The following is a 27,794-nucleotide window of genomic DNA, read 5'->3' as shown; positions in this document are numbered from 1 at the left end:
TAATGAATATCCCCAAGACAGAACAATCTCATTATTAGCCCCCTCAGGATTTGTCACCTAAGAGCCAAGGTATGATTAGATTCTAGCTGCACATCCTCCTCCCAGATCCTAAACGTCCCAACATCTTGAGACTAAGGTAGCGCCCCCAAAGGCATATGAACCACTGGACATATTTAATTAGGATTTTGTCCCTAAATACTTCTGGACATACTTCTCAGGTGACCAGTCAAGACAGATCAAGTGCTATATGCAGGGTTCACCTGTCTGTTGTTTTGAACAAACACAACACAGTGGCATCAAGGACAACAGAAACTGTGGTTTTACCATATTGATAATGGCCTTGGGGCAGTGCAAGGAAGAGAAATGTACTGCCTGGCTCCTGTGGTAGTGCCCTCTCCCCTCTGCATGGTGTCCTATCTGAAGTCAATGGTCAGGCCTTCATACCACTGGTGTCCGTTTCCCTGCATAATATGTCCATAAAGAACACTGAATATAATTACCATGAAAAACATCCAGCTAGTTAAAAACCAGCCTTATTCTTATTTTCCCTTGTTTTTTCTGGGAAGGTTAGGGGAGGGGTGGAACAGTGCTGATACGATATAGGTATCTTTGGACATCAGCGAGCTGTTGAACTGGCTCAATGGCCTGTGAAACCTCAGCCTGCGAGAAAAGTTCAGTCCTAGAAATGTAATCACAACATAGAAGTAGTTTTACAGAAAACTAACACATTAATTTGAGATAAATGTATTTAACTCAACTGTCTTATAAAAGAAATGTTTTAGAGTATTTATTCTTCTGTATGGACCCATCCAAAGGGAATGCCAAGGAACTATGTATCATTGCTGCTACTGGTTTTTAATATGTAGTGCTGTGTTTGTACATGGTGCTTTACAGACATGTAGAAAGGTGGAATTTTTATCAAATACAATGATAAAAGAGAGGGAAGAACAATGGTTATAAATGTGAGAGTTAAAGAGATGTTAATTTTCTAAATGATCTATATTACAATGCAGCCAATGTTTCCCCTTGTTCCTACAGAGTTAACAAAACCCATGCTAGATGAGAGGCTGGCAATGCAGAAAAGCACTACATTTCCTTAATTAATCTAGTGGATAGCAGGAACCTGAGCACTAAATCCCACCCATTTGATTTCATTAAATCTACTATGAAGGTTAAGCTGCATTTTAGCATTGGCTCTAGACAACCTCACTCAGCAGAGTGAGGTCAAGGAGATCTTATTCAAGGAGGTACAGCTTAGTAAATGACTGTTTATGAGGAAGGGCATGATAAATGGTTGTGTTCTGGTGAGAAAGCTAGACAGTGTGCACACCTAACAGTAAATGTGGTATTTTATTTTACCTGCAGTTTTCCTGAGATGTGTAATTCTATGAATCTATGCTTTGGAGAGAACGCTTTACTGAGAATTATTCAAAGCTAAATCTCAATTTAAAGCCCCAAACAACACTGCTGTCACTGGGAACTCATACCGAATCCTTGAGTCACTTGGAAACAGCATCAGGTCTTATGTCAGAGCAGCTGGAGCAAGTTCAGGGACCAAACTATGCATGGCCTAATTTGCCTATAAAAGAGGGTCAGTGGGATCTAAAAAGCACTTGGTGGAGAGTTGTATAGCTTGGCAGAGGCAAGCTGTAAAAGCAAGGGATGGACATTGGTCATGCTCTGGCAGTAGTGGGCAGAGAGCTAAAAAGGAAAGAAAAGGCTGAAGTGACCCACTGCTCCCCACCTGCCCATGAAGGAGTTTTCTCTACATGCCATACCCTGTCTCCACTGTGACTAGAGGCACACTGAATCACAGTCTGTTCCCCAGTGTATCCCCTGGTAAAGCAAAAATATGTTGTGCTTTGTACTGATTTAGAAAGAAAAGAAGTTATACTTTTAGGTTGAAAAAAGTCCTATGTGCCCCTTAGGATTTTCATTTCAAAGCTGTGGTCCTGCCCACACAGGAAGGGGTGAGGAGGTGACCAGATTTCCCTCAGAGGTCCCTTCAAACCTGAATTATTCTAATAAATAATAAACTATGTGTGGAGTTTCATACCTAAGTTTTTATGACTGATTATTGCCATTGCTCCTGTGAACTGAGCTCTCACATGTGTAGGTTATGTACAACTGTTCCTCACACTTCAGGGAACAGTCGATAGGATTCAGTCCCCACGTGTGCAGCTTGAGCTTGCAGTTTCCTCCAAGTAACCAGGATCTCATGTAGCAATTGGGAAACATCCCTATAGACACAAAGGCTACAGCTTTAGAGCTACTGCCAAGCTGCTAAAAACTGGTTTTTGGGCAATGCTAACAAGAAGCACGTAAACTGCAGTAATTAGGAAATTGGGTTTTCAACTGCATTAATGTTATGCAAATGATACTGTATATGTTGTGTTTGTTTTCTTTCCACAGCTTAATGTCTGGGCTGGCAGCCCTGGATGCCAAGACTTCCAGTCGATTAGGCATCATAACTGTCACTTACTACCTGTGGACAACATTTGTGGCTGTGATTGTGGGAATAATTATGGTCTCCATTATCCATCCTGGTGGAGCAGCACAGAAGGAGAGCACTGAAGAGGGCGGAAAGCCCATCATGAGCTCTGCAGATGCGCTGCTTGACTTAATCCGGTAACTGTTTTCATTCTTTCTGCTTTCTGAAGGTAACATTTTGTACAGAACTGTATGAGGAGCTGTGGCCTGGAGATCATTTCAGAACCTAAGGATGAACATTTTGCTTAAATTGAGAAAAAGTGAGTTTCAGAAGATTATTTTCAAGTTATCAGATGTTTATACTGGCTGTTGCTAGTAAAATTGAAATTAATGACTACCAAATGTATCAGAAGTACTCACAATATCGGGGTCAGGGTTTTCTACCCCTACAGAATCACATGTAGGCTGTAGACCTCACCATCAAATCTATTATTAAGGTCAAGAGAGTATTAAAGTGTAATGCTAATTTAAATAAGGGCAGACAGTTGTAATAGGCAAAACCTTAAATGTAAGGGCTGAAATCCGCATTTTTCAGGAAATAATTCTCAAAAGTGCTGTTACAGCTGCTCATAGGATCTCTCAGATAAAGGACACAATTAGAAAGACCACTGTTGTGATCTTTTATTCCTTATTTTTGTCCTATTATTTGTTCTGCTCTGTGGCTTTTTCTTGTTTGTTTTACATTGTTTGGCAGAAGGTAGGGTTGTTCTTTTAGACCAGCCTTAGAACACTGATGGTATTTTGATAGCCTTGCCTGAATATCCCTCTTTGTCTTAATATTTCAGGAGCTAGTGGGATTACTTTCCTGACTGAACATAGTGTGTGCCTCGGATTTGTTTTGCTCGTGCAGAAAGACTAAATTTTGCCTTCAGTTGGTAGTACCTCAAGTTGTTGATCTCATACTGTATTGGAGTTTGATGTATTAAAATACAAAACATTGCAGTTTGCCTTTCAAAAGCCCAAATTCCTGGCCCTGACAGTGTCAGCACACAAAGTACTTCAATTAGAGTTACTGGGACCTCAATTCAGAAGGAACTGGGATGGAAAGCTTATAAAAATCTCTTTTTCCTCCTCCAAGTTGCACTTACCCAGGCTGTCTGAAACCTGCATGGTCTTTTACTGTATCAGTGTCCTACTGAGAATGGGCCCCATTATGTTAGTCATGGATCAGCAGCTGAGAGTGCTCCCTTCTGTAGCTTTCCACAAACCATCATCTTCCTCTGCAGTGGGAAGATGCCCACTTCATGGTATCTCTATCCCTCCAGTGACTTTGCCATGATGTATGTGCACTGGAATTCATGTGTGTGTGTGTTTGTGACATAATGTGAAATCACATTATTCTGTTTCCACTGCATAAAGGACTATAATTCCTACACCAAGAGGAAGGAACTGAGCAAGTTACTGGAGTTTTGAATCCCTCAGTACAACAGAGTAGCATGAGGAGTAAAAGGGAATATAAGAAAAATGTAAGCTTAATTACTATCTTCAAAGTGGCAGTGTTTGGAAACCCTTTAAGGCAAGCTGAGCTGTTTCTAAGGCCTCAGACAAGAAAAAGCACAGTGAGACATATGGTGCAATGTTACATCCAAACTGACCTTACAGCTGTCTCTGGAAAAGGTCTCCCATCCATAGGTTCCCATCCCCTTCCCCACGCCAGCCCAGTTGCTTTTTGAGACCTGGAGTAAGCTAGTTCATGGAGATGAGCCAGATGAAAAGTAATTTGGGCATGCAGAACCTGAATCAGTAGTATTAAGTTTGCATAAAATGACCAAATGTCTGTATGACTGGAACCTGAGAGCTGAGTTAGGATCTCATCTCTTCATCTCTGTTTGACTGGTCCCTATACACCACAGGTTTAGTGGTGAGGTTTGGGAACACTATTCTCCTGAGCCTCATTGCAGCTAAAATACTATGTCCTGATCTAAACATTTTCAATTATCATCTATAATTTCACTTCCTGAAAACACTTACCTGAGCAAATTCTAGCAGTTTGCATGAATATTTCAGGTATTCATGTTTCCAACCAGATGTGCTTTTAGTTTTCAAAACCTTAAAGTCTTCTCTGGTTTGGGCAGGTGTCAACAAGCTGCTCTCATTACCCAAGCTCTCCTTTTCCTGTGCTCAGCAGCAGTCACAGCTGTGCAGTCTTTCTACCTCGAGTGCACAGACTGATGGTTTTTATTCCTCCACTACAGAAATAACCACATTTACTAAATAAATAAATAACAACTGTGGGGAATGGGCTTTCAGCCTAGGCAAACACTATGGGTGAAATCCTGGCTCTGCTGAAGTCAATTGCAAGCCTCCTAAATATCTGTGTGGAAGTTTGGATTAAATGTAATGATGTATCTGCTGGTTTGAGCTCGAAAAGCTGATCCTTTAGCTCAATGATAAATCACTTCCATTCACAGCTGGAGTCCATCTTTTTCAGCCCAGATTGGCTTATCTTCTCAATTCATTAATTTCCTCTCAATTCATCAATTACACATGTGCACAGTTTACACAGGAAACATCTGGTATTCTGCACATGAAGAATGCTAAATGCACAAGTGGAGAGATGATATATGTGACATAATTGAGGGGTTTATTTTAAAAGTGTGAATCTTGGCATGGTGACACACGTATTCACCCTCATTGATTTCAGATTTGTAGCCACTTTGTAATGATGAAATACCTTGTTATTTCTTGTGATGTTATATATGACATTGTCATATCTGGAAATTTTGACAGGGAGGATATTGCTAGAAACTGAATTTCTTGAATTTTGGGATAAGGATTTTGCTTTTAGAAGTGGTTTAAATCAGAAATTAAAGAATGGACTGAAGAAATGAAACCCAGAACTACTGCAGAGGCTCATGGTCATCCCGACCACCTGCAACCTTAATTGATAATCACATTATCATTCTGCATTATCTTGCAGATGGTGCTTCCCCTGTATATTTGCCTGTTATGCAAAAAACCCCAGCAATAAAGCTTCCAGTGTATATGGTTTGATTAGGACATAAGAGTGACACTGTACTGCATAATTCTGAAATGGCTCTAAACCTCACAGCAATCAGGAAATAAATAATCTCATCAACATACTGAATTTCATGCCTCAAAAGCTGTATCCACGAGTCAACCTTTGTTGCCACACTAAACAGCAGTATTTGAAAGCCTTCCTTTCTAAAAGGGACCCCAAGAGATTGAGGACAAGATCTATGGATGTGAATTTGCCCCTACCAATTTCCTCCTAGATTCAATCTGGACAGAGAGAGGCCACTGAATGCAGAGTGACAGAAGTGGCTTCAACATTCAAATAGGCTTTATACCTAAAATCTTTAGTGCTGCTTTGGCCTTAAATGTGTGAAATTTTGCTTCAGTCTGATCCATCTTTAAATCAAATTCATCTCCTGCTGTCTGTGGAAGACACCCATTTAACTAGGTAGTTCACCCTTGTACCTGTGCAAGACTCTCCCTTGCATAACTTGCCCCTCTCTATCGGCAGTGTGCCAGGGCCCAGACTAAGGCCAGGTAATTCGGAAGACAGCTGTGAGTCTGGAGCTCTGCAGAAGATGCTGTTCTGATGGTGCTTTTCTCCTCAGCTGCTATTTTATTACTGCATTGAGACAGATGTACAAATTTGCCTTAATTATATCCCAGGTTTCTGGTGCAAGCACTGCAAGGCTCATGAAAGTATATTTTCTTCCATTTAAAAATAAGGATCATTTTGTTCTCCTTAACACACCTGGTGCTTTATGTATTTTAATGGATTTATTCTCATGATGTGCAATACTTCTGTGAGGTAGCCAAGGACCATTTTCCATTCTTACAGCTCAAGAATCAACATGTGGAAAAGAAATTACCTCACTGAGGATTGTTCAGATAAATCTGTGGTGCCAGAGGCAATATTCCCAGCTTATACAAGACCTAGTAGGAGTCTTGCTCTAGGAACGTGGCTTTTGGGGCACATCAATGGAAGAAATAGCAATGAATCAACACACGTCTTTACCTTCTTTTTCCTGTGTGAATTATTAACTTTGCACTATATCCCCGGAAATAGAAGAGTGAATTTTTAGTAGACTTTTATGAGTTAAGAAATGAGGAAAGGCAAGTTATCAATTTTGAATATAACTCTGAGTATTTTGGCTTTGCAAGATAAAAGAAAACTGGCAATCAGAAAGGAGTAAAGAATAGTAGTTTGCCATAGGGGACAGATAAGTATTTCTATCATAGTGAGTCAAACAGACAAAAAGGGCCTTACTTGCAGGAGTAGTGTTCAGTTTAAAATATTAGGTTTGTTTAATTCTGCAACATATGTTCTCCTGACAAGCAGAATAAAAATCCACTGTAATTTGGGGATGAAGATTTGTAAACCAAGGTACATAATTCAGGACCCCACTGATAACATTAGCAGTTAATATTTCCACCCATTCTGTTGCTTATCAAAATACCGTTGATTTAGATGGATAAATCCTGCTGCAGCTTAAATCATGCCACTTGCATTTGTCACCAAGGAAAACAGAATTTGGCTTGTGAGATGAAACCAAACAAGTAAACACCATAAATATTCACAAGAGGAAGTAAATCCCAGCCAAAACGGGGGTTCAGCCTCCTGGTCTATAGAAGGCTGACTGTGTGTGTAAATGTGCACACCAGGAAGTGCAGGTTCACATACTTCTTTAGTTTTCCTAAAGTCTAACCAGACATCGCAAGCTTATTCCATTCAAAAGCTCCAAATAAAACAATTCAGTGAATAGAGGCAGGATCAATAATGCCTTAAACCATGACTGACAAATTTGTACATTTCTAAAGTTTACTGGAAGGGTAAGTCGGAGCATTTTACCACTGAATAGTCCAGATTGCATCTAATTTAATAGCAGGTACCAGGAAACACAATCTGGCTTAACCAGGAGAGGGTGGGGGTTTTTTTATACCATTAATAGTTAGAAGAGGATATACACACTGGAGAGGATTTATGTTTTCATGGGAATCCTGAGAACTTTAAAAAATCATTTCCTTTCCCTCTTTTCAAGCTAAGGGCTATATTCTATTTTATTGAAATAGTGTTGGAAATAGGGCAGGAGAAAACCAGTATCTGCTGTAGTTTGGAGCAAGTCCAGGCTGTGCAGAACCAGAAATCACACTTTAAAACGTTTACAGCTGAAGACTGAATTGTATGTACATGCAATAAGATATTTAAGAGTGCATTTAAATGATCCAGGGTTTAAACTAGGAAAGAACTTTTCTGGTAACTTTGCCCTACATCCATGGATTTTTTGCCGAAAGCCACTGTGTGCTATGATAGAAATATTCATCTGTCCCCTACGGCAAACTACTATTTTTTACTCCTTTCTGATTGCCAGTTATCTTTCATCTCACAAAGCCAGCCTGGTGCCAGCACTGTTCTGCTCTGTATGTGACCAAATGTTCACTTCTGGTTAAGCAGTTCAAGCTGCATCGAAGCCCGATCCTCAAGCATTTACAAAGGACTCTGGAGCCTCTAAATGTGTGGTTCCTGTTTGGCACAAAAGGAAACCAACATGGAAAAAAGAGAATTCCATGATGAAAACAATGCTGGGGAGATGGACTATGAAGCAGTTTCTGCTCTCTGGTCAAGAGGCCTTAGTCACAGAGGGGGAGGTGAATGAGGGGCAGGAGTTAAAACTGCATTAGGAAAGCTTCAGCCCTGAAGGAGAAAAATTGTCCCTGCTCCTGACAATTGTCCTGGACATCTTCCAATGTAAATGTACACTTTTAATGAAACAGCTTTGCCTTACTGGAACCACAGTGGAAATGCATTGGGCCTGTCATGTTACCTTTCATATGATTCATCCTATTCAAGATTCCTAAATATGTGATGTACTTGTGCTTCCACTCAAAGAATGATTTCCTCAGAAAGCCATAGCCCTATTGGGGCTGTGTCAGGACCTTTTCTTTCAGAAGCAGCAGGGTAAAGAAGTTCACCCTCCAGATCCCTTCCTGGAACTCCAAGACCATACAACAATGTCACCCTCAGGACAGATAAAAGTCCATGTGTTTGACAAAGTTATGCCACAAGATGAGTTCTGCTCTCATCTGCAAAAAAGACAAGCAAGACAAAATGGCTTAGAGCTCATTAGTGACTTTTGCATTCTATTAGTATCTTTTATCACAGTAATGAGTTTTTAAATGCCTCATTAATTCTGCAAAAGCCTTTCTTTGGTCCTTTTAGCAGAAGGTAGTAAGATTGATATTGAGAAATGAGATGAGGCACTGGAGGTGACTCCTGATGTGCAAGACACGTCCTCCTGTGGGCCCTAAGATAGGTCATTTGTACAGTCTTGCTGAATTAAGTTTTGCCCTTGATTTCAGGAGTGCAAACCCTGATGGAGCCCACTGACACCAGCAGGAAAGTATTTCAGATGTACACCCATATGACTAAGGACAGGATTTGTGGCTTGTGGTACAGTCACAGTAGTCAGGAGTCTACACAGCTGATGATGAAATCATGTAGAGACAGGAAAAGTAAACCTGAAAACTTTACAGTTGTCATGTCAAGCTCCTCAGACTCCATTTTCACTCTCTTTGTACCCTTGCTGTATAGAGTGACAGGGTAAGATCTCAAACACTGAAGTATTAGAATACTGTCAAATGCCCAGTCTTAAATCAATGTTCTTGCAAACTCAGCTATACTAGTTCAAATTTGAGAGCAGTGTCCAAAGCTGGTTTATACCCAGTGCAAATGTAGGCCAGCAAAATATTACTGGGACACATTGCAAAAACCCAGTCTGGTGGCTTTAATTCCACAGCATGGGGGCCTGCAGCCAAAGACTGTCTGGTGTGGCAGGGATTAGGGACTGATAACATCTGAGTCTGAGAGCAAAAACAGATTGCTGCTGCAGAGCACAGGGTGCCTCAGGGGGAATGGCTGTTCTGAGTCAAGAAAACGACATGTGCAGTACCTGTGGCCACTCTTCTGCTGGAGCAGCTGGACTAAGGTCTTACTAAAAGGATCTGCAAAAGCTGAATTCTTTGAGTTAACAGATGTTGTAGTTAGGACTCAGAATGACTATTTCAGATATTCAGTAGTGTAACTGCAACCAGAATTTGGCCTGTTATTTCTAACAGAAGTTATCCAGGAGCCATCCAAGTGGTTGTCGCAGTACCTGGAGGCTAATGTTCTATGGACAATTCAGCTAACAGCATGAGCATTAAAACAGTTTAACAGTTCTGATATTTGTGTTACTACTGTAGTGCTCAGAGTCAGCAACCTTCTGAACAGAGCAAGAGGGCTCCCAGGGTCTGAGCTGAAGGATGAGTTCCTAACACAGTTCAGCTTCCTAAAGCAGCAGCGATCTAGAAGAGTAAAAATGAGCAACTTGGTCAATTGGGAGGATAATTGCTGGGAGACAATGGAGAAGGAAAGAGGACCTCCCACTTTTGGCAGTGGAAAGGTGCTAAGTAGTCATATGTCTAATGGGAAGCTGCACCTTCAGAACTTTCCATATTTGATACAAGTCTTCAGGGTTTTCTTCAAATTCCATGGCTCCCTAATTGCAGAACACATATTGCCTTAGTCATACATACACATTTCTAACTTGGTACATCCTTGCATCTGAATCCTCTTAGCCCTTAAATGATTAGGGAAGGAAGGACTCCAGAATTTGCTAGTAGAATGAACCAGCCTGTGCATCACAGCAGGATGTAGTCAAAGAAGGTGTTTAGTAGGTCACTTGTGCTTACATGCTGCTGTCACAGCAAATGCAGGCCAGGCACGTTGTGCCAGCTGGGGCTTAATAGCCCATAATCTGTGGAAGGTTCACTGAGCTGATACTGAACTGTCATGCACGTTCCCTCTTTTAGCCTGTGTGGAACACACCTGCTCTGTCTGGCAGAATTCTTGGAGTAGAAGATGCTCTGAGAAATGTTCTTCCTCAGGACAGACAGTATTTAGCTCTTAATTTTTTATCTAACCAGAAACTCCATGTCTCAGTTTCTGTTTTACAGTCATACCCTGCCTTAGATCTAACACCAACCTCACTTGTTGCTTGTGCTAGAGAAATGAATCTCAGATCACTTTAAGTTTCCTGTACTATTATTTTGTGTCCTGTATCTTGTAAGCATTCTGAAAGTAATGTTGGAAGTTTAGAAGTATTTCATCTGCTTAGCTTTCTCAATAAACACAACAGCTTTTCTAGGTGGTGACAGCAATGTATAGCTCAGCTTGATTTATCACTTCATAAGTACTGGCAGTGTCTTTAATTCAGTATATGTCAGTGATAAACAGTGCCTGTTCTGAGTAGAGAGGCAGCCTCACTTTATGATCCTGATACCAGATCTATGTGGGTAGATCTCTATCTTGTCCAGAAATGCAGTAAAACTAGTAGAGATCTGCAGGGGCCAGTGTGATTGCAGGCTGATGCCTGGAAGATGGGTGGGCAGAAATCAACCCTGCATCACCCTGCCAGTCATTTTGAAATCTGTTTGGGCAGGTGTCTGGATTTTGTGCTAGTCTGAAGCTCCCACCCCAGCAAACCTTCCCCAGTGCTCAGGGTCAGTGGGCCAGAGACCCACAGGAGGGCTGCCCCAAGGGCAGTTGTGAGGATCCCACCAGCCCTCCTTACCCCAGTTCCATGGTAAAAAGTCAAATCTTCCACTACCAGTCTCACTTCTGAAACATTCCTAAGAGATCTCTGCCAACCATCCATCTCATGACTGGAAGTACCAGTGTGCAGCAAAACATACCCCTAAAGCAAGAGTTTCTCAGGTGTTTCTGAAGAGGTGTGACTGAACCAACAAACACTCCCAGTCATCTCCCAGCTCTAGGTGACAGTTTGATACCTACCTTCTTCTCATTGTTTGTCTTTAGTACCTTAGAGAGAGCAATCCACCATTTGCTCATCTTGAATGTTTTTAATTAACAAAACTAAAGTTTGGCTGATACTGGATTTTTTCAATCCAAGTAAACCAGCTTAAAATATAAAATAAGCTGAGGTTCTGGCAAACACATTCAGGTCAGCCCTTCACTAGATAAATTGTGTAACTTTGGTAAGGCTAGTCTCAAAGACTGAATCACAGTGCATAATGTATTAAAAAATATTGGGAGAATTCCAGCAGCCAGTATTAAGTGGGTAGTTGTAATTCCTGTGGGATAAAGAATGATAAAGAAACAAAAAGCTTTAATCCTTCACAAATTCATCTAACGTTTAATCTAGCTACTAACCAGATGATATTTTCTTTCTCAAGCAGTCTTAATTATTCTTCATTCTACTAATTAAGACTATAAATCTAAGGGAGAAAGTGGAAATCATCAGCTATTAAATTAATATTTCTTAAAGCTACAGCTCATAAGTGACATGCATATTCAGAGCTCTGCATGAGCCCATGGTGTGGATTTCACATTCACACAGCAGGTCAGAGCACGGCCACCACACTAACACTGTGCACTCCTGTAGCACCTTTCATCTGATCCTCTCAAATCACAGAACAAAGATGATTTTATATTAATGAAGCCTTTAACAATCTGGCATAAGCAGGATTCCCTTATGAAGCATGATAAGGGAGTAACCATCTTTTCTCTCCAGTGCTTCCCCCCTCCTATAAACATCCTCTCCATTGTCCCAGCTCCAGCTCCATCCAGCTGTTCTTCAGTTAGTTCCAAACCCTGTGTTGGCCAAACCCTGGGGCTCAGGCGGACAGACAGTTGTGTCTGCATCTGATAGGAAAGGGAAGCACAGCTGGATTTTATCTCTGTGTTGCTTTGGCTACGGATTTGATATTTGAACCAAAGAATCATCAGCTTTGTGGATGATTTGCAGAAATAACCCGATGCTTTGTGCTGTTGTTACCGGGGTGAAAACTCTGTTGATGGCAGCACAGCACTGCTTACAATTGGGTAGTGGGTATTTATCACTAACTACATCACTACACAGTGATGTCTTAAATGTCTTAAGCTATTCCAGTTAAATGAAAATGTATACAAAGGGGCTGCATTAATATAACTAAACCCTGCTAACTTAGGATAACTTCTTTATATGGAAAGATGGACTAGATGACCTTTAATGGTCCCTTCCAGCTTAAACTGTTCTATGATTCTGTATGGCCAAAACTGCTTCCTCTGCTATCACATGCCCACAGCACCCAGCCATCATCATACCTGGGGCTCTTATGCAGGGCTGGTAAAATGGAAGGAGATGTTTCAGCATACAACACAGCTGGTGTAGGCTGTTATCCCATGGGAATGCCAGGTAGCAGATCAGACCGCAAGGGACAGGTAATCTGGACTGTCTCACCTCACAGAGGTAAGGGAAGGCCAGGGCAGTCATATCTTGCCTAGTAGTAACAACAGCCTTACCAAGGTGACATATTATGCCTTTATGTGGCTTCTCTGCTCTCAGACAGCAGACCAAAAAACCCCTCTCATTTTCAGTCTTCTGTTTCAATCATTAGACAACACTGCTACCCTTTAATTAAAACTCTTCTCCCCCTTCTTTACCCTGATAAAGTTAATTATCTCTTTGTAACAATTGCTCTCAGTGCCTGATGCTACTGAATCTATCTCATAATTTTAAGTGTGACCATAATGTCACATTCTGATGACTTAAAATAGCAATACAATTGTTTTTTCTAAGCCAGTGCTGCACAGCATACTCTTGCTGCAACGCCATCAGCAGCAAGTGTATGTGCTGCTGCAAAGAGGAAAGCAGGGCTGGAAAATGGCTCAGTGCAGCATGCATTTCACTGTCTATATATAAAGCCCATGAGAATGGGCTTTTCACTAACACTTCTGTGTTGTCCTGGCTTGGGGCGTTGAGGACTCGAAATAAAAGGACTTTTGGATGAAGAATTCAGGAGTTTCTCCTTGCTTAAATATAGGTACACAAAAGCATACAATTGGGTCACAGACAGTCACTGTCTTCTGCCCCTGGGTTCAGAAGCTTTGGGCTGAAAATAATTTAGTTCTAAAAATGATCCTATTAGAAGCATCACGCAAGTCTCGGTTCCCAAATGCTGCAGGGAAATATATGAGGTTTTAGCTTTTTTTCCCCAATTATACCACGATTCCTCTTCGAAGCCTGTAGAGGGTGTGCTCTCCATTTCGAATTCAGATTCATGTCTTTCTGCAAAGCAGTAATCTAGCTCGGATGGAAGTTATAAATTAGCTCCAGATATTAGTGGTTGAAATGCTGTGGGCTGAGGTACACAGAAAGTCAGTAAAGATGACACCACGTGTCCCTTTAGAATTAAACACCTATTGGTCTCACTGCAGATCTCACAGCTTATGGTCATCGTCTTCTCTGTGGCTCAGCTGTGAGCAAAGCTGAAGCCACTGGCCTTACCTCAGACTCTTGTTCTGAAGCCTCAGAACCATCCTAAAATAAAATCCAGCCAAGACTGTACAGCTCTAATCTCACTTCTTTCAATCAGGAATGAGATCCTCTTTTTGAAAAGCAAGCTGTTCTTAACCAATCCACTGCGAAGTTTACACCACCTCCAGGTTTAGTTATGCTTTCATCAGAAGGTACTACAGTTTGTGAATTATCTCACAGGAGTACTTAGAAGTCCCAAAGTAGATTGCAGCACTCAGGGGTCTCAGGAATATGTCCCTGAACACTGACTCTGTCTTGGACAGCTCATTGTCTATGTAGGGAAGACAAAATATGGAATAAAGGAATATTCTTCTCCCTAGTTAGCAGATGAGGAAGGGAATGACAGCAATTATGTGACCACACTTACAACACAGAGACTGTTGCAAAGCCAGAAACTGAAATGGGAGCTCTTGGGTCTCACTCCAGGTATTTAGAAGCAAGTCCCAAAACTTTAATTGTGAGGAACTGTCTCTCTGTTGAGCTTTGCTGTGCAGCATGAGTGGGAGAGGGGGGCAGCCTCCTGCACCCATCCTGTCCTTGCTCTCTAGGAGGGTAAATAACTGATTTATCTTGGGAGACCCAAGAAACAGTAAATGTGTCTTGAAAATAGCAGAAGTTGTTTTCAGTTCTATATAAATTATTCTCCCATTTGTTCATTTTTAGGAACATGTTTCCAGCCAATCTTGTTGAGGCCACATTCAAGCAGGTAAGTGGCTATATTCCTTTTACAACTGATGAAAGAGATGACCCAGCATCATCTAAGACATGTATCTTTGTAAAACAGAATCCAGATACAAACAGTGCATATTACTTCAGCTACTGTTAGTACCTTCAGCATTTAGGAATGAATGAGTCCCTTTCTATTAGCCTCAGCAGCCTTCATATCTGAAGGCAGAACAAACAAGCATGAAATGGACAGTGTGACTAGAGAGTGGACATACACACCTGTGTCAGCTCCACCTCCACCTGACACCAGGTCTGTGAGGACCTTGAGAAAGAACAATTCATGCCAGTATGAGCATGGTTTCTCTTAATGCCAGACTGCAGTCACAGAGTAGCTGGAATCTCTTTAAGAGAATTTGGCCAGAAAACATCATCTAAAAGTTCTGAGTGAGCAAGAGGCATGGTTATATTTATTTCACCTGGGGGAATATTTCATGGGAACCTTATCTCTGGTGAGACAAAGAGAATTTACAGTTCTCTTACTTACAGCTCTTCTAAGGAGTCATTCCTGATTATGTCTTAAAGGAAAGTAGCTCTATCAAGGAGATGATGTGTTTGCTGCATAAGGGTCTGCTTACAGGAAACTCTGACTTTTTAATGCTTTTCCAAAAATTTAACTGTATTTACAGATTTTAGCAGCACAGGGACGGGAGCTGTCATTCTTGCTTTCACGCTTGTCCCTCTAAAAGGCAGCCTTGTAGGAACAGAACACTTAGGAGAGCTCATTAAACTATTAATTCCTGCTTGGATATTATAATAAAAGCTATTTTGTTTTCTTTCAGTATCGCACCAAAAGTATTCCCATCATTAAATCTAACAAAGCCTCATCTGAAAGCACCACTCGTCGCATTATAATATATGGAGTCCAAGATGAGAATGGATCCAATGTCCAGAACTTTGCCTTGGATATCACTCCCCCTCCTGAAGTGATTTACAAATCAGAGCCGGGCACTAGTGATGGCATGAATGTGCTGGGGATTGTGATATTCTCTGCCACAATGGGTAGGTTTCAGACATGTTTGGTTTGTAATCATCCAAAGTATCCATTTAAGAGAAAAAGACAGGGGTCAAGTTGTTTGGTTTCTTGATTCACCCTCTATCTAAACTTTCTCTGGGAAAAGGCAAGACTGTTACAGAGCTGTTCTCCTAACCTTTCGAAGATAAATATTCAAAACCCTTGGTGGTTTTTGTTCCATGTAGTACATGCACGTACATTCTTTTTGGTTTATTTCTTTTCTGGATTATTCTGAGCTTTTATTTATGACCTATTTTTCCTTACTGGAAGAAATGCTATGATAGAATGTGCTCAGAGGAGATAGGAATTACTATACCAGGTCAGACTCATGACCCCTCTGCCAATATTCTGTTTCACTCTCCACACAGTAGCAAAAATCCCAGACACAGTTTCAAGATATTTGGAAGTAAACAAATCCATAGCAGACTTTCTTCCCAAAGCCCAAGAAGTTAGTATGCTTCTAACACCAGCGCTCCAGGTGTGGTATGACAGGAATAAAGAACCTCCTGCACTGCTCTTCCTTCTGGGGGCATCAAGGCTGAGGCACCCCCTCCTCTCATGGCTGGATGTTTCCTCCCTGCAGGCCAAGCAAAACCTGCTCCCAGACCAACTCCTTGGCTAAAGTTCCCCTCACCAGGCAGAAGATTACTTTAGCCCTAGAACCTGCCCCGTCTGTTGTTCTTACCTACTCACATTTTACCACATGATGAGTGTAGAATATAACTGTAACTGTAAGAACCCAAATCAGATAATGAACCTCAGTAATATCTTTAGTGTGAGGGTGCTGAGGCGCTGGCACAGGGTGCCCAGAGAAACTGTGGCTGCCCCAGCCCTGGCAGTGCTCAAGGCCAGGTTGGACACAGGGGCTTGGAGCAACCTGCTCTAGTGGAAGGTGTCCCTGCCCGTGGCAGGGGTTGGAACTGGATAAGCTTTAAGGTCCCTTCCAACCCAAACCATTCTGTGATTTTATGATCTTGAATAAGTGAGCTACAAAAGTATATTGTTTTATCAGTTTTAAATCTGTGGATCTTTTTGATTGAAACTTCTTGATTTTATTTTTGCCATCCTGCAATGCTGATTGATAGTTATATACCATGTAATAGCTTGTCACAGTGGACTCTAAGAGCTTCTGTCTAGCTAATTTATCCAGTTTAACTTGCTGGAGGAACTCACTGGTGCCATGTGTGTTACATTATGTTTGTGGATTTGGAAAGGGGAATTTTAACAAACATGCCCCATTTAATAATAAAGTCCTGATGATTTTTACAAGAAAATGCTAGTCAAATTTTCCTTATCTAAATTTATACCTGGAAGTTAATCTGGTCAGCAAAGGCAGTTTCACAAAACATCTCTGTATTTTTATATTATGGTTCATACCAGCACAAGGGGGCAAGCTTGGAATTAGCAGATTTTTCCCTCTGTTGGTTTCTCCAGTGGGTGGTATTCCATTTGCAACATGGCTGGAAACTGGCTGTCCCCCAGTTTGTAGTACATTACAGACAATTCCCATGGTACAGTGTCACAGCAAACGCTATTCCAGTCAAAAAATTATTGGACATGAATGAATTAATTACATGTGCTTATTAGGATCAAGGGCAGTTTATACTTCTGAACACAGAACATCATCCATTGTCTTCCCAGAACTGAATGTGTTACTTTACCATACCCCTAAGTCTTGCTGGGCTGGGGCTCAATGGATGGGAGCTAAGACCTGGTTTCTTCCTTCGGTTTGTAGGTACAAAGTTTGTACCTTCACAGGGAAACTTTGAGGGAACTCTGAGGTACAGAAAATGTATTGTTGGCACTACCACGTGTGACTGTATCAGCCATGAACAAACCTGAGACACAACCCTCACCACTTGCCACCTACCCATGATTATTTCAGCCTGTCGTTTTGAATAAGGGATGCAGCCAAGCATTTATCACTGTCTTCAGCTTTCTGCGCTGAAAGAAATGGAAGCAATGAAACAGAAGACGTGGCTTCAAGCTCTATAAAAGAAGCACATTCTTCAAAAGTGTTTATTTGTTGCAAAAAAATGCATGCAAGCCTTGGTGCTTTGTAACAGTTTGATCACTTTGGCTGAGCCTTATTTGCACAGAGGTCTTTTTGCACCATTTTGTCATAGAAAACCAGCATTTAGGGTGGGCACGAGTTCTTATTACAGCTTCCTTTAGGTCCTTGAACAGCATAAGAACAGCATAAAGGGACAGGAGTTTAGACTTGAGCTATCTCTCTCCCTGAAGCAGGAGGTGAATTGCATAGTCATCTCAGTCCAGGAATGACTGTAGTGTGTGAATGACTGGAGTTCTTTGCCAGGTATGCATTAAAACGGGCAATATTTGACAGAGGGAGTGTGAGATCAAGACACATGTGAAGCTTTGATGCTGGGCTTAGCTATGACTACCTATAATACTTCTTCTCACACAGTGTGCAGGAATTTCTGTAAGAGATTGTGGCAATGGCTAAGCACTGGGACATCTGATTGTGTTTTCTTGGAGGAGCACACATTATTTATTCATTGCAAGACAAAGAACTTGGTACATCAGGGCTTCAGACAGGAGGTCCCAGTCCTGCCCCCACCAAGGGGGTTGGACAGTGTTTTATAGAGCAAATTTCAGTTATTCCTGTGAAATGAAAAAGAAGACATTTCTTCTTTTTGGCATTATACAGAATTAGAAGATAAGACTCTATCTCATGAACTATATTTCATGTCCTATTGCCAATAATGAGCAAAATGCTTAATCAAAGTGTTGTTTTCTGACCCAAGAGTTATAGCTTAGATGCATATTAACAGGATTACAAACTCACATCTTGAATGCACTGTTATTGTGAAATCCCTGGATGAGAGAGCTGAAAGCCTCCCTCCCTGCCTCAGAAGGGGATTGCCCTGGAAGTGGTGCTGCCAGAGTCATGGCTCCAAGTGCACATGTGGGCTCCATGGATCAGAGCCTGGGCTCTGATCAAAGCAAGGACACTGCATACCCAGGGCAAGTGGCAGCATGCACCCCACTCATAGCCCCCTGCTTCCCCATGGAACTCCCTTCAAAGGCAGGCTCACTTGGGGCAGATAGTTTTGGAAGTGCTTCCTCGAGCAATTAACTCGATTCCTTATAATCCTTTCAGGGAGGGATGGCAGAAAGTTAACATGGGAAAATGAGTTCTATTTGTATGAATTATTGGAAACTAACACCATCTGGAGAATATATGGTTACATGACACATCCCTGAGCTGTTTTCCTTTCCTTTCAGAGCACTGTTTGCACATAAATGAGGTTTTTTTGCTTTCTTCTGTGCTGGTTAGTGTGTATAGCAATTTGGCTTTTCTTCCCATGGATTTGAATTTCCTTATCTCCCCCAAGTTTGCAAAGCCTGACTGATTATGAGGGTTGGTTGTTACTGTGTAGACAGATAACTACTAAAAATCAGATGGAGAGTCCCTTACTAACAGAACAAACCTCAAATACTGGTTTAGCCCCAGGAGTGTCTCATGGATGCTGCCCAGTTGTACGCAGTGCACAGCAGTAAGGCACACTGCAGGCAGACACAGCTTCCTTCCCTAGAAAAATGTTTCTCAGTTCGTCTTCCATGGACCAACCTGGTGTAGTGGAAGGTGTCCCTGCTCGTGGCAGTGGGTTGGAACTGGATGAGCTTAAAGGTCCTTTCCAACACAAACCATTCTATGGCTGTATGATTCTTTGATCCCTCAGTGCAGGTAAATCCTTCTCAGGGCTCTATGAAAGATAGGTAAGGAAACAGACTATCAGGGGGTCTAAATCTACAGCACAAAAGTTTGTACCTTCACAGGGAAACTTTGGGGGAACTTCAAATGAAAATACACCCAGCAAGGGGAGAGAGCCCTGTGTGGAGCCAAAGCACAAGCCCATGGCCTGGCTTCCCCACACTCCTGTGTTTGTGTAAGGTGAGGTTTTCAGATACCACATCTCCTTATACAGCATGAAGATTTATATTAATCCATTCATCTCTCACTTTGAGTTACAGCAGGGCGGGGAAAGCACTGGGGCTTTGCATGAAGACACCTGAGAAACTGAACCTGAATGCCTTTGATTGCAGGTATAATGTTGGGAAGAATGGGAAACAGTGGTGTTCCTTTGGTCAGCTTTTGCCAGTGTTTAAATGAATCTGTCATGAAGATCGTGGCAGTTGCTGTTTGGTAAGTAACTGTTTCAGTAAGGAAAAACAGAAGAGGATGCACAGAAAGCTCATAAACTTATTTCCAGGGAAATAAACAAGGGTGAATGATCCTTAGGTTTGCAGCACCTTATATTTTGAAGGAAGACACACACGCACACATCCTGACCCTGACTTATATTGTCATTTCAACAGAGGCATCCTATAAATTACACCCAGATAATGGAACGTGGTATAGCTGGATGTGTATGTGCTGTATGCACTAGGGGCACTGCCAAACCTTGGCTAGACCTGCCAATCCACCTGCCCCAAAGATCAGAGGAACAGCAGGTGACTGCCAACAACAAAAACTATCGGCTTAGCTCCTTCCTCACCCTTCAGAAGGTTCCCCAGTGTTGCTCAGCCTGATGTGGGGGGGATCCCACTACCAGCACTAAGCTCTTGTTTCCAGCTACCTGTTCCAGTCTGAATGAGCTGGCTCAGGGAATGATCACTTGGTTAGATGGGTCCAAAGGGGTAGTTATTTCTGGAAGGATGAGGGGGAAGTCTCTGGAGGTGGCACAGCTGCAAGTGGAAGATGGCTGGATGCCCCCAGATTATTATTATTGTTTTAATTTTAGTCTCTTTCATCACCCATGGCTTTGTGTCTAGCTGTGCACAGAAGTGCAACAGTTTTGATAAGGTACCAATCCCACATCCAGTACGGAGGGAGTCCAGAAACTAACTTTTCTAATGCCTGTCTGTGTGCCACAAATCAAACTCTTAGGCTGCCCAAAAGCATGTCTAATGCATGTTAGTGTTTCTCCTATGTCTTCTAAAGGCAACATAAACATTTACTTAACTGCTTCCAACTAAAATCCATGAGCATTAGCACAAGCACATGAGCAGAGCTTAGGATTCATTTCCCCTCTCCCTAGTAAATGCCTTGAGCTAGAAAGTCAGAGCTGCCTTCTGAACCAAAATGTTTTAAAGTCATTCCTGACCATCACCATAACCTCAGGTGTGCTGAGGAGTACTCCACATAACAGATTGTTTAGCCCAGTGCTTTGGGCATGCTTCTCAAGTGTGAGAGGGGCTTAGGCTGATAAACCAACAGAACCCAGCTGTGCAGCTTCTAGACAGGCTGCTGTTACTGTACTGCTACTGAAAGGGTTTCCCAGCTCATCCTGTTTGATGGAAATGAGCTATCTCATAATAATAACTGTCTTTCTTTTTCTCAGGTATTTCCCATTCGGAATTGTGTTCCTAATTGCTGGTAAAATCTTGGAAATGGATGACCCTTCAGCCATTGGGAAGAAACTGGGATTCTATGCCATTACAGTGGTGTGTGGCCTGGTGGTGCATGGGCTGTTTATTCTGCCAATGATGTACTTCTTTATCACCAAGAAGAATCCCATTGTCTTCATCAGAGGGATTCTTCAAGCCTTGCTCATTGCTCTGGCCACGTCCTCCAGGTATTACACAGTTTCTAGACATATACAATATAATACCTAGAATCACAGGCCAGTTTGGGTTGGAAAGGACCTTAAGATCATCCAGTTCCAACCCCCCTACCACGGGCAGGGACACCTTCCACTAGAGGAGGTTGCTCCAAGCCCCTGTGTCCAACCTGGCCTTGAACACTGCCAGGGATGGGGCAGCCACAGCTTCTCTGGGCACCCTGTGCCAGCACCTCAGCACCCTCACAGGGAAGAACTTCTTTTTAACATCTAGCCTGAACTTCTTCTGTTTAAGTTTAAACCCATTCCCCCTTGTCCTATCGCTGCAGTCCTTGATGAAGAGTCCCTCTACTTGCTAGATCATCACTACAGCTTTCTCTTGGGAAGAGCACACTATAGCTGTACTGGAGCAGGTATATTTGTATCTGAACAATGGCCTGTGTCCAGTTTACTGGCATAATTTTAAAAGATGTGTCTCTCAACATTTGGAAGTTATGTGGGAGCCATTTCACAATAATGTGTGTCACATTGTTTTCCCTCAATTTCAAAAATATTGGATAAAAATGGTTTTTCGTAAAGGACTAGAAAGGAAATAATGTTGGGTTTTGTTTTTATAAGAACAAACATATGCTCCTACAAAGCTAATATATAAGGGACAACCAGTTTGTCCAGCCTTCATTTCTGGTTTTAGTGGAAAACCTTCTAGTTCAGTCATATGGAAACATTTTATCCTTTCTACTCATCTTAGTCTTTGTTTCTTGGTACATTAAGGAAAGACTGTGGTTGCAAACTATTGTCCAGCACTGGGAAAGTATTTAGCTGTTCTGCTCAAGGAATAATATTTCTGCATCTTTTTTAAGGAGGATGTACAATGAGCTTTAACCATAGCTGAACAAAGGTGCAGTGAAAATGGGAAACAGCATGTGAACTGGTTATGAAAATGACTCCTAACACAGATAGACTGGTGCATGAGAAAAAAATCATGCGCTGGGTGGTGTTTTAACCTCTAATTAGGTTTATCTAATTAAGGCAAGCTTTTTTATTAGAGCATGAAAAGGCTACAGCTTGAGATGTTGCCACATCACCAGCTTCAAGTAAGATGCCAGTTTTGCACTCAGAGATGTTAGTGTTGGAAGAAGCTCTCACCAGGTTCACATTTGACACACCTGACTATCTGCCCCGCTCCTCTAACAGTTCTGTTTCTGAAGAATTCTGTTGCTGACAACATCTGTGCCATTCCATTCATTCTCTTTTTCTAGAACAAGACAATTTTTCTTAAATTCTAATCTGAATTTTCCTCTTTTTAGGAAAAACAAAGAAAAGTTTGTTCATCATTTTACCTTTAGCATGTGTAGAAGAGTTTGTCCTTTTCTTTTCTGTTAATAAGCAATAAAAATAACCAACATTTTCACCAGCATAGATCCCTTTATTAATGGTGGTTTAATCAAGACTTAAAAGATCAGCACATATTCCACCATTTTCAAAACCAGATTACTGTTCTTAATATTCCCTTAGTTTGCATCAGCATTGCATTTTGATTTTATAACCAATTTACTAGTCTTTTACTAGTCTGGACATTTTCAGGCCTATTGTACTTTTTTTGTGCCATTCCTAGCAAGGGAGTTCATTGTTTTTTCATTGGATTTCATCTCCTTACTCTGTCTCTAGGTCTGAGAGTATCAAGCCTCTTTACAATCATGGAGTGCCCTTTTTGCAGTTAATAATATATTCAGGTCCAGGTTGCTCATGGTATATTTTGAGGTTAGAAATGTTCCAATACCAGTATCATCAATCAGAGTGATAAAACAAAAAGGCAGGCATAATATGTAGTCACCGTAGTAGACAACCAGATCTACAAACGGATGCAGGGCTTTGATTCCCTGTTCTACAGGAGTGCCTCAGTTATGTTGCTACTTGGAGAAAGTCCAAGATTGGGGAAGTTTTAGATCAGTTTTTTCCTCCCATTTACTTGCAGAAGCATAAGGAAAGAACATGCATACTCTGTAGCAAATGTGAGCTAGCTCCTTTAGAAGATCTGCATATCACAGTGATCATTGCAAAGCTTAACCTGTAGGCAACTTTCAACCACGTAGGATGCCTATGGTTCACCTTGGAACTCAGCCCCTCTTTGGAGAGTTGGGCTGCTAGGAAAGAGCCCCATAAGCCAGCATAGTAAGGAGAGCTTGCCAGACATCAGGCAGAGCTATAAAGCAAAAACATCAACCTACAGACCTGATAAGCTAGAGGTATCTCTCCATGCTGAGTCTCTTCGAGGTAAATCAGTCCTTACTTGAGGTTTTCTCCAGCCCCAAGCTGATGTGAGAGTGCCCTCTGACAGTGGGGAGTACATGGGGAATTCAGCTTTCTCTTAAACTTGTGCTGAATTTGACTCTCTTGACCTCCCAGTCCTAGGGAAGCTCCTCTCCTGGGGATATCAGGGACTTTGAGACAGTGTTCTCTCCCCTTCCACTGAAGGGAATAATTCCCTATTTATAGGCCCAGAGAGTATGCAGTTTGGGAACAGACTTCTTGCACCAGCTGGCAGCTCAGCCTGTCAGAATCACCACCAGGACTTCCTACCAGATTTAGTACCTTTATTAACAGAAGCTTATGCACCACCAAAGTTAAGGTGGGTCCTGAGGAAAGGCTCTCATCTTACAGATTTGGGGCTTGGACACATTTGATGTATTTAGCTCTATTTGCCCCTTCTTAACAGTGGGTATATTTTGCAAATCCAGCAGAGGCCCAACGTGGTATTTCATATTTTTCTGCTCAAATAGCAGTGCCTTGTCTAGAGATAGCTGAACTTTTCACCTTTGTAACACTCAAAGGAATGGATACTGCACATAACTGAGCTGTTGCCAAAAGAACATGCACTAATCACTGGGGCTGGACAGGAGAGCTGTTTCTCCTGAGAGTCAACACATCTGTATTTGGTTAAATAATACTTGTCACTGGGGCATTATATAACACTCATAATGTGGGTACTGGATTTTCAGATTGTCCTAGAGGAGAACAAAGAGTTGGGTTTAAGCATACTGATGTGTTTCTTGGAGATGTTTCTGTGTCAATTCATGACTACAGCTAAAGATAGAAAGAAAACCTGATGAATATCTGTGTCCTAATATTCATTCCAGCTATTTCGTACCTGTGGAAAGCTTTCTTTTTAAGCTAAAAGTCAAACTGCAGGAATCAAAGCCAATACCATGAACAAACCCTAAGAATGTAAGACAAAGGACCCTGAAAGCCACCAAACAGGCATCTCCTGGCAGTGATCTTATTGAATCTAAACATCATTTCAACCCATTTCCTTTTAGTGAAAGGTTCTGCCCCCATTCTCAGTCCCCTTATAATTTCAGTTTGCGCAAACATTACTGGAGAGGCAGGGACAAAGAAGATCTCTTATTCCATTGGTGCACCATTTAGGACACAATGAACTCAATCCCTATGACTAGCCCCAAGTCCCTGCACCAGCCACCTGGCCACCAGCCCCTGAAGCCAAACCCTTGGCCCTGGTACAGGCTGGCAACAGGCACCCGCAGCAACATTGGCAGCTCCTCTTCACCACAGCAGTAAGGTGTGTACAGCACGTGCTGTCATTACCCACCTTGCCCTGCTCTGTGGTGTTCAGGCTGCATCACTGTGGGTTTTTGACTTGCTGCTTTCTTCCCCTCGCGTAGCTTCTGATCTTGTCGCCTCTTGCTGTACTGAAAAAGCAGTCTACAGCAAAATTCCACTTGATTTTAGCCTTCCTCATTCCAATGGCAAGAGAGAATTTTATTTTCTAGGTCATCTTTCCATATCATTAATGAATTAAAGCAGTGGTACATCCCATCCCATTACAAGAAGCAATTTTCATCTTCTCTGAAGACAGATGATAAAACAGGAGTTTTTCAAAGGTTTTGCTGCTTATGAAACACTCAGATCTTGGCTATTGCACAGTGTAAATTAAAGGCAGATTTCGCAGAAGGGGAATGAGATCAGTTTGTTGATTTTTTGGAGCAAATATCAAAATGCATTTGAATGATAAGATAAACAGAGCAGGCTGAACAGCTGTTCTTCCACAGTGACTAGCTGTCTTTGTGGCTCACGCTAGGAAGAGCTTGGCCTGATCCAGCATTGGCTTATGCTCAGTCTCTGCAGCTGCAGCATTTTATCCCAAAATTGAGATAAGACTTTAAAAATGTATTTTTAATTAGAGTTAGTGCTGGAAGAAGATACCCCTCGTCTTAGCTCTAAGCTTTAGGACAGTTTTTAAAAGACTCAAGAGATTAAGATTAGTCCTTTAGAGTATTTTTTCCTCCCAATGAATATCAAGCTTTCATGTTACTGCTTCACTGTTTTAGCTCTAGATAAAGCAGCTTTCAAGCAAACAAACTTCCCCTCATTTAACTGGGAAGACAAATTAAAGCAGTTATTTGATAATGTTTTTTCTTCAGCCATTGAAATTATGTGTTAATATATGTAAAAAATGATGGTAGGAACTTTTTTTCATTGCCACCTTTAAGTCAGCAACAGCCAAGCCCTTAAACACATATCTCCTGGTATGTACCAGATGATTATGAGTAAAAATGAACCACCATTGAGCAAGACCTCTCCTAGGATACTCCACATAACTTCTGTTACCTGCATTCAGGAAAAGTTCATTCAGATTGAAAAAGGTGCTGAAAAGGTAATCAGGGATGGAAAGCAGCAATACAGTAAAGGAAGACTTTAAAAAGTCTGATTGGGTCAATTCAGGCTGAGAGGGGACAAAAATAATCTCTCACAATAGGTGTTGTAACAGCTGGACTGATTTGTGCAAAAGAAATGCATAAAGCACATAAAAGCACATTTAGTGTAAATTGAAAAGACCACATCTAGATCACAAATCAGATTTCTCACCTGAACACTGAGTTCTGGAAAGCCTTTCAAAAGGAATAGTTATGACAGACAGCCTGCTAGCTCTAAGATGTGCTGTCATAATTTGAGTGAGACTGTGTAGTAGTTGCCTGTGCTAGGAAGGTACAAGAATCCGTGGCCTTTGCTTCAATATCTTGCACTATGTTTTTCATCGTCATTGCACTTACATTCTGCCCATTTTGGTTTATATTGTAATATTTTATAAACAACAAATCCAGTGCCTAGGTATGTGCCCTAGAAACTTTACTTCTAGCAGCTCAAAATTAAAACGAAAGAAACACGTGACTGAGATAATGCATAACTTTAAAAGTAAAATTCTTGCAAAACCAGTGTCATAAATTCTGTTTGCAACAGTGGAAATAGATACAGATTTTGCTGGTTGTGCCATTGGTATTATGGGATTGGTTTGCACAATCTTTGTCACATCTCAACCAAATCAGAACATGTCAGTCACTTCAAGTTTCTGTGTTTCACAGATCAACTTTCTGCCCTCACAGTTTAAAATCCTGGAATGTCGAAGTGTGAACAAAGTGGAAGGGACTTGTAAGATTACCTTTTTCTCCTCTTTTTCCCATAAAGAAATTAGACAGGATTTTGTTACAGAAAAGCCAAATGGCCACAGAAAGACTGACTTTAAAAACAAGTCACCCTCCACAGCTGAAGTAGCTTAAGGGAAGAGAGACAATGAATAATTGTAGTAATTGCTTCCTGGCCATGCTTGTAGCTAAGAGCATCCAGAAGTGGTGCTGTGAAGGTCTGCTTCTAGCTGCAGCTACAGCAGGGGTTTCAGTTTTACATTATCTGTGAGCCTCAGCCTCATCCTTCTGTTTTATGAACATTTTACAGTAAACAAGATGTAGAGAATTTAAGTAATTCACAAGTGATTGTGTGAAAAATGTTAGGTGTGCCCAGTGACATCTAATGGGTAGTGTGGGGGGGTTATGCTTTGCTGTGTTAGTTTTTCAGGATAAATATTGATTAGGACTGCTGGAATTACAAGGTTTAACATACTACAGTTACCAGAGGTAATCAGGTTTCTATTATTGCCTCCTTGCCCTTTCAGTTTATTCACATCTTTAGAGAATTACTTCTGTCCAGATTTTCATGGCATCGACTGCCAGGCTGCAGTAAATCAGACTTTATTGGAAGATATCATAATGAAGCATAGACTTGTCTTTTTTCCATTGTGTTTCTATTGCAGGAAGCTACTTTTCCTTTCCAAACACTGTTGCTTTCCTCAAACAACAGCTTGCACAAATATAAAATGACAACTCCTACTCATGGAAACATTGTGCTAATGCATTCCCATAAACTTAGGGTTATGATTTCAGACCTTTTGGCATCTCTCTGTGCTTCTGTAGGAATTTGCTATTTTATATCTATTTAAATAGTCTCAGATACTGAGCAGTATATTAAAATCAGGATCCTAACAAGGAAAATATTTTGCCATTTGTGTATTTTCATTACAAACTGATGTGCCATAAAAAATACCCCCTCACTCACTTGAATAGTTTAATTTCTTATGACATATTAGTGAATGTGACACCATATGGTAAAATGCAGAATGTTACAAGAAGGCTGATAAAATATAAATGTGTTTAGGTGTGCATTATGAAAATGAGGAAATTTATAACCAGATAATATTTAGTTGATTGTCTCAGTTAATGGAAACAAAAATCAGATATTTTTAGTGAGTATGAAATGAAGGGTTCAAATTTGGAAGGGGTCAAGCTTATTTTAAAATGA

At 41.3% G+C, this 27,794-nt stretch overlaps 1 protein-coding gene across 1 annotated transcript in view; it reads left to right on the top strand.

Moving 5' to 3' along the window:
- The window catches only part of LOC104409693 (excitatory amino acid transporter 5-like), a 52,256-nt gene that overhangs the window by 14,085 nt on the left and 10,377 nt on the right, over nucleotides 1–27,794 (top strand). Inside the window, exons 3-7 of the mRNA XM_010019636.1 lie at nucleotides 2,413–2,628; nucleotides 14,484–14,526; nucleotides 15,326–15,545; nucleotides 19,630–19,729; nucleotides 20,928–21,161. Coding sequence (XP_010017938.1) covers nucleotides 2,413–2,628; nucleotides 14,484–14,526; nucleotides 15,326–15,545; nucleotides 19,630–19,729; nucleotides 20,928–21,161 — 813 coding nt within the window. The remainder of the gene's footprint in view (nucleotides 1–2,412; nucleotides 2,629–14,483; nucleotides 14,527–15,325; nucleotides 15,546–19,629; nucleotides 19,730–20,927; nucleotides 21,162–27,794) is intronic.

Source organism: Nestor notabilis, unplaced genomic scaffold (assembly GCF_000696875.1).
Source record: "Nestor notabilis isolate BGI_N333 unplaced genomic scaffold, ASM69687v1 scaffold19408, whole genome shotgun sequence".
In the NCBI taxonomy this organism is placed as follows: domain Eukaryota; kingdom Metazoa; phylum Chordata; class Aves; order Psittaciformes; family Psittacidae; genus Nestor; species Nestor notabilis.
The sequence above is the reverse complement of the archived record's forward strand: the minus strand, read 5'-3'. Positions and strand labels throughout refer to the sequence as shown.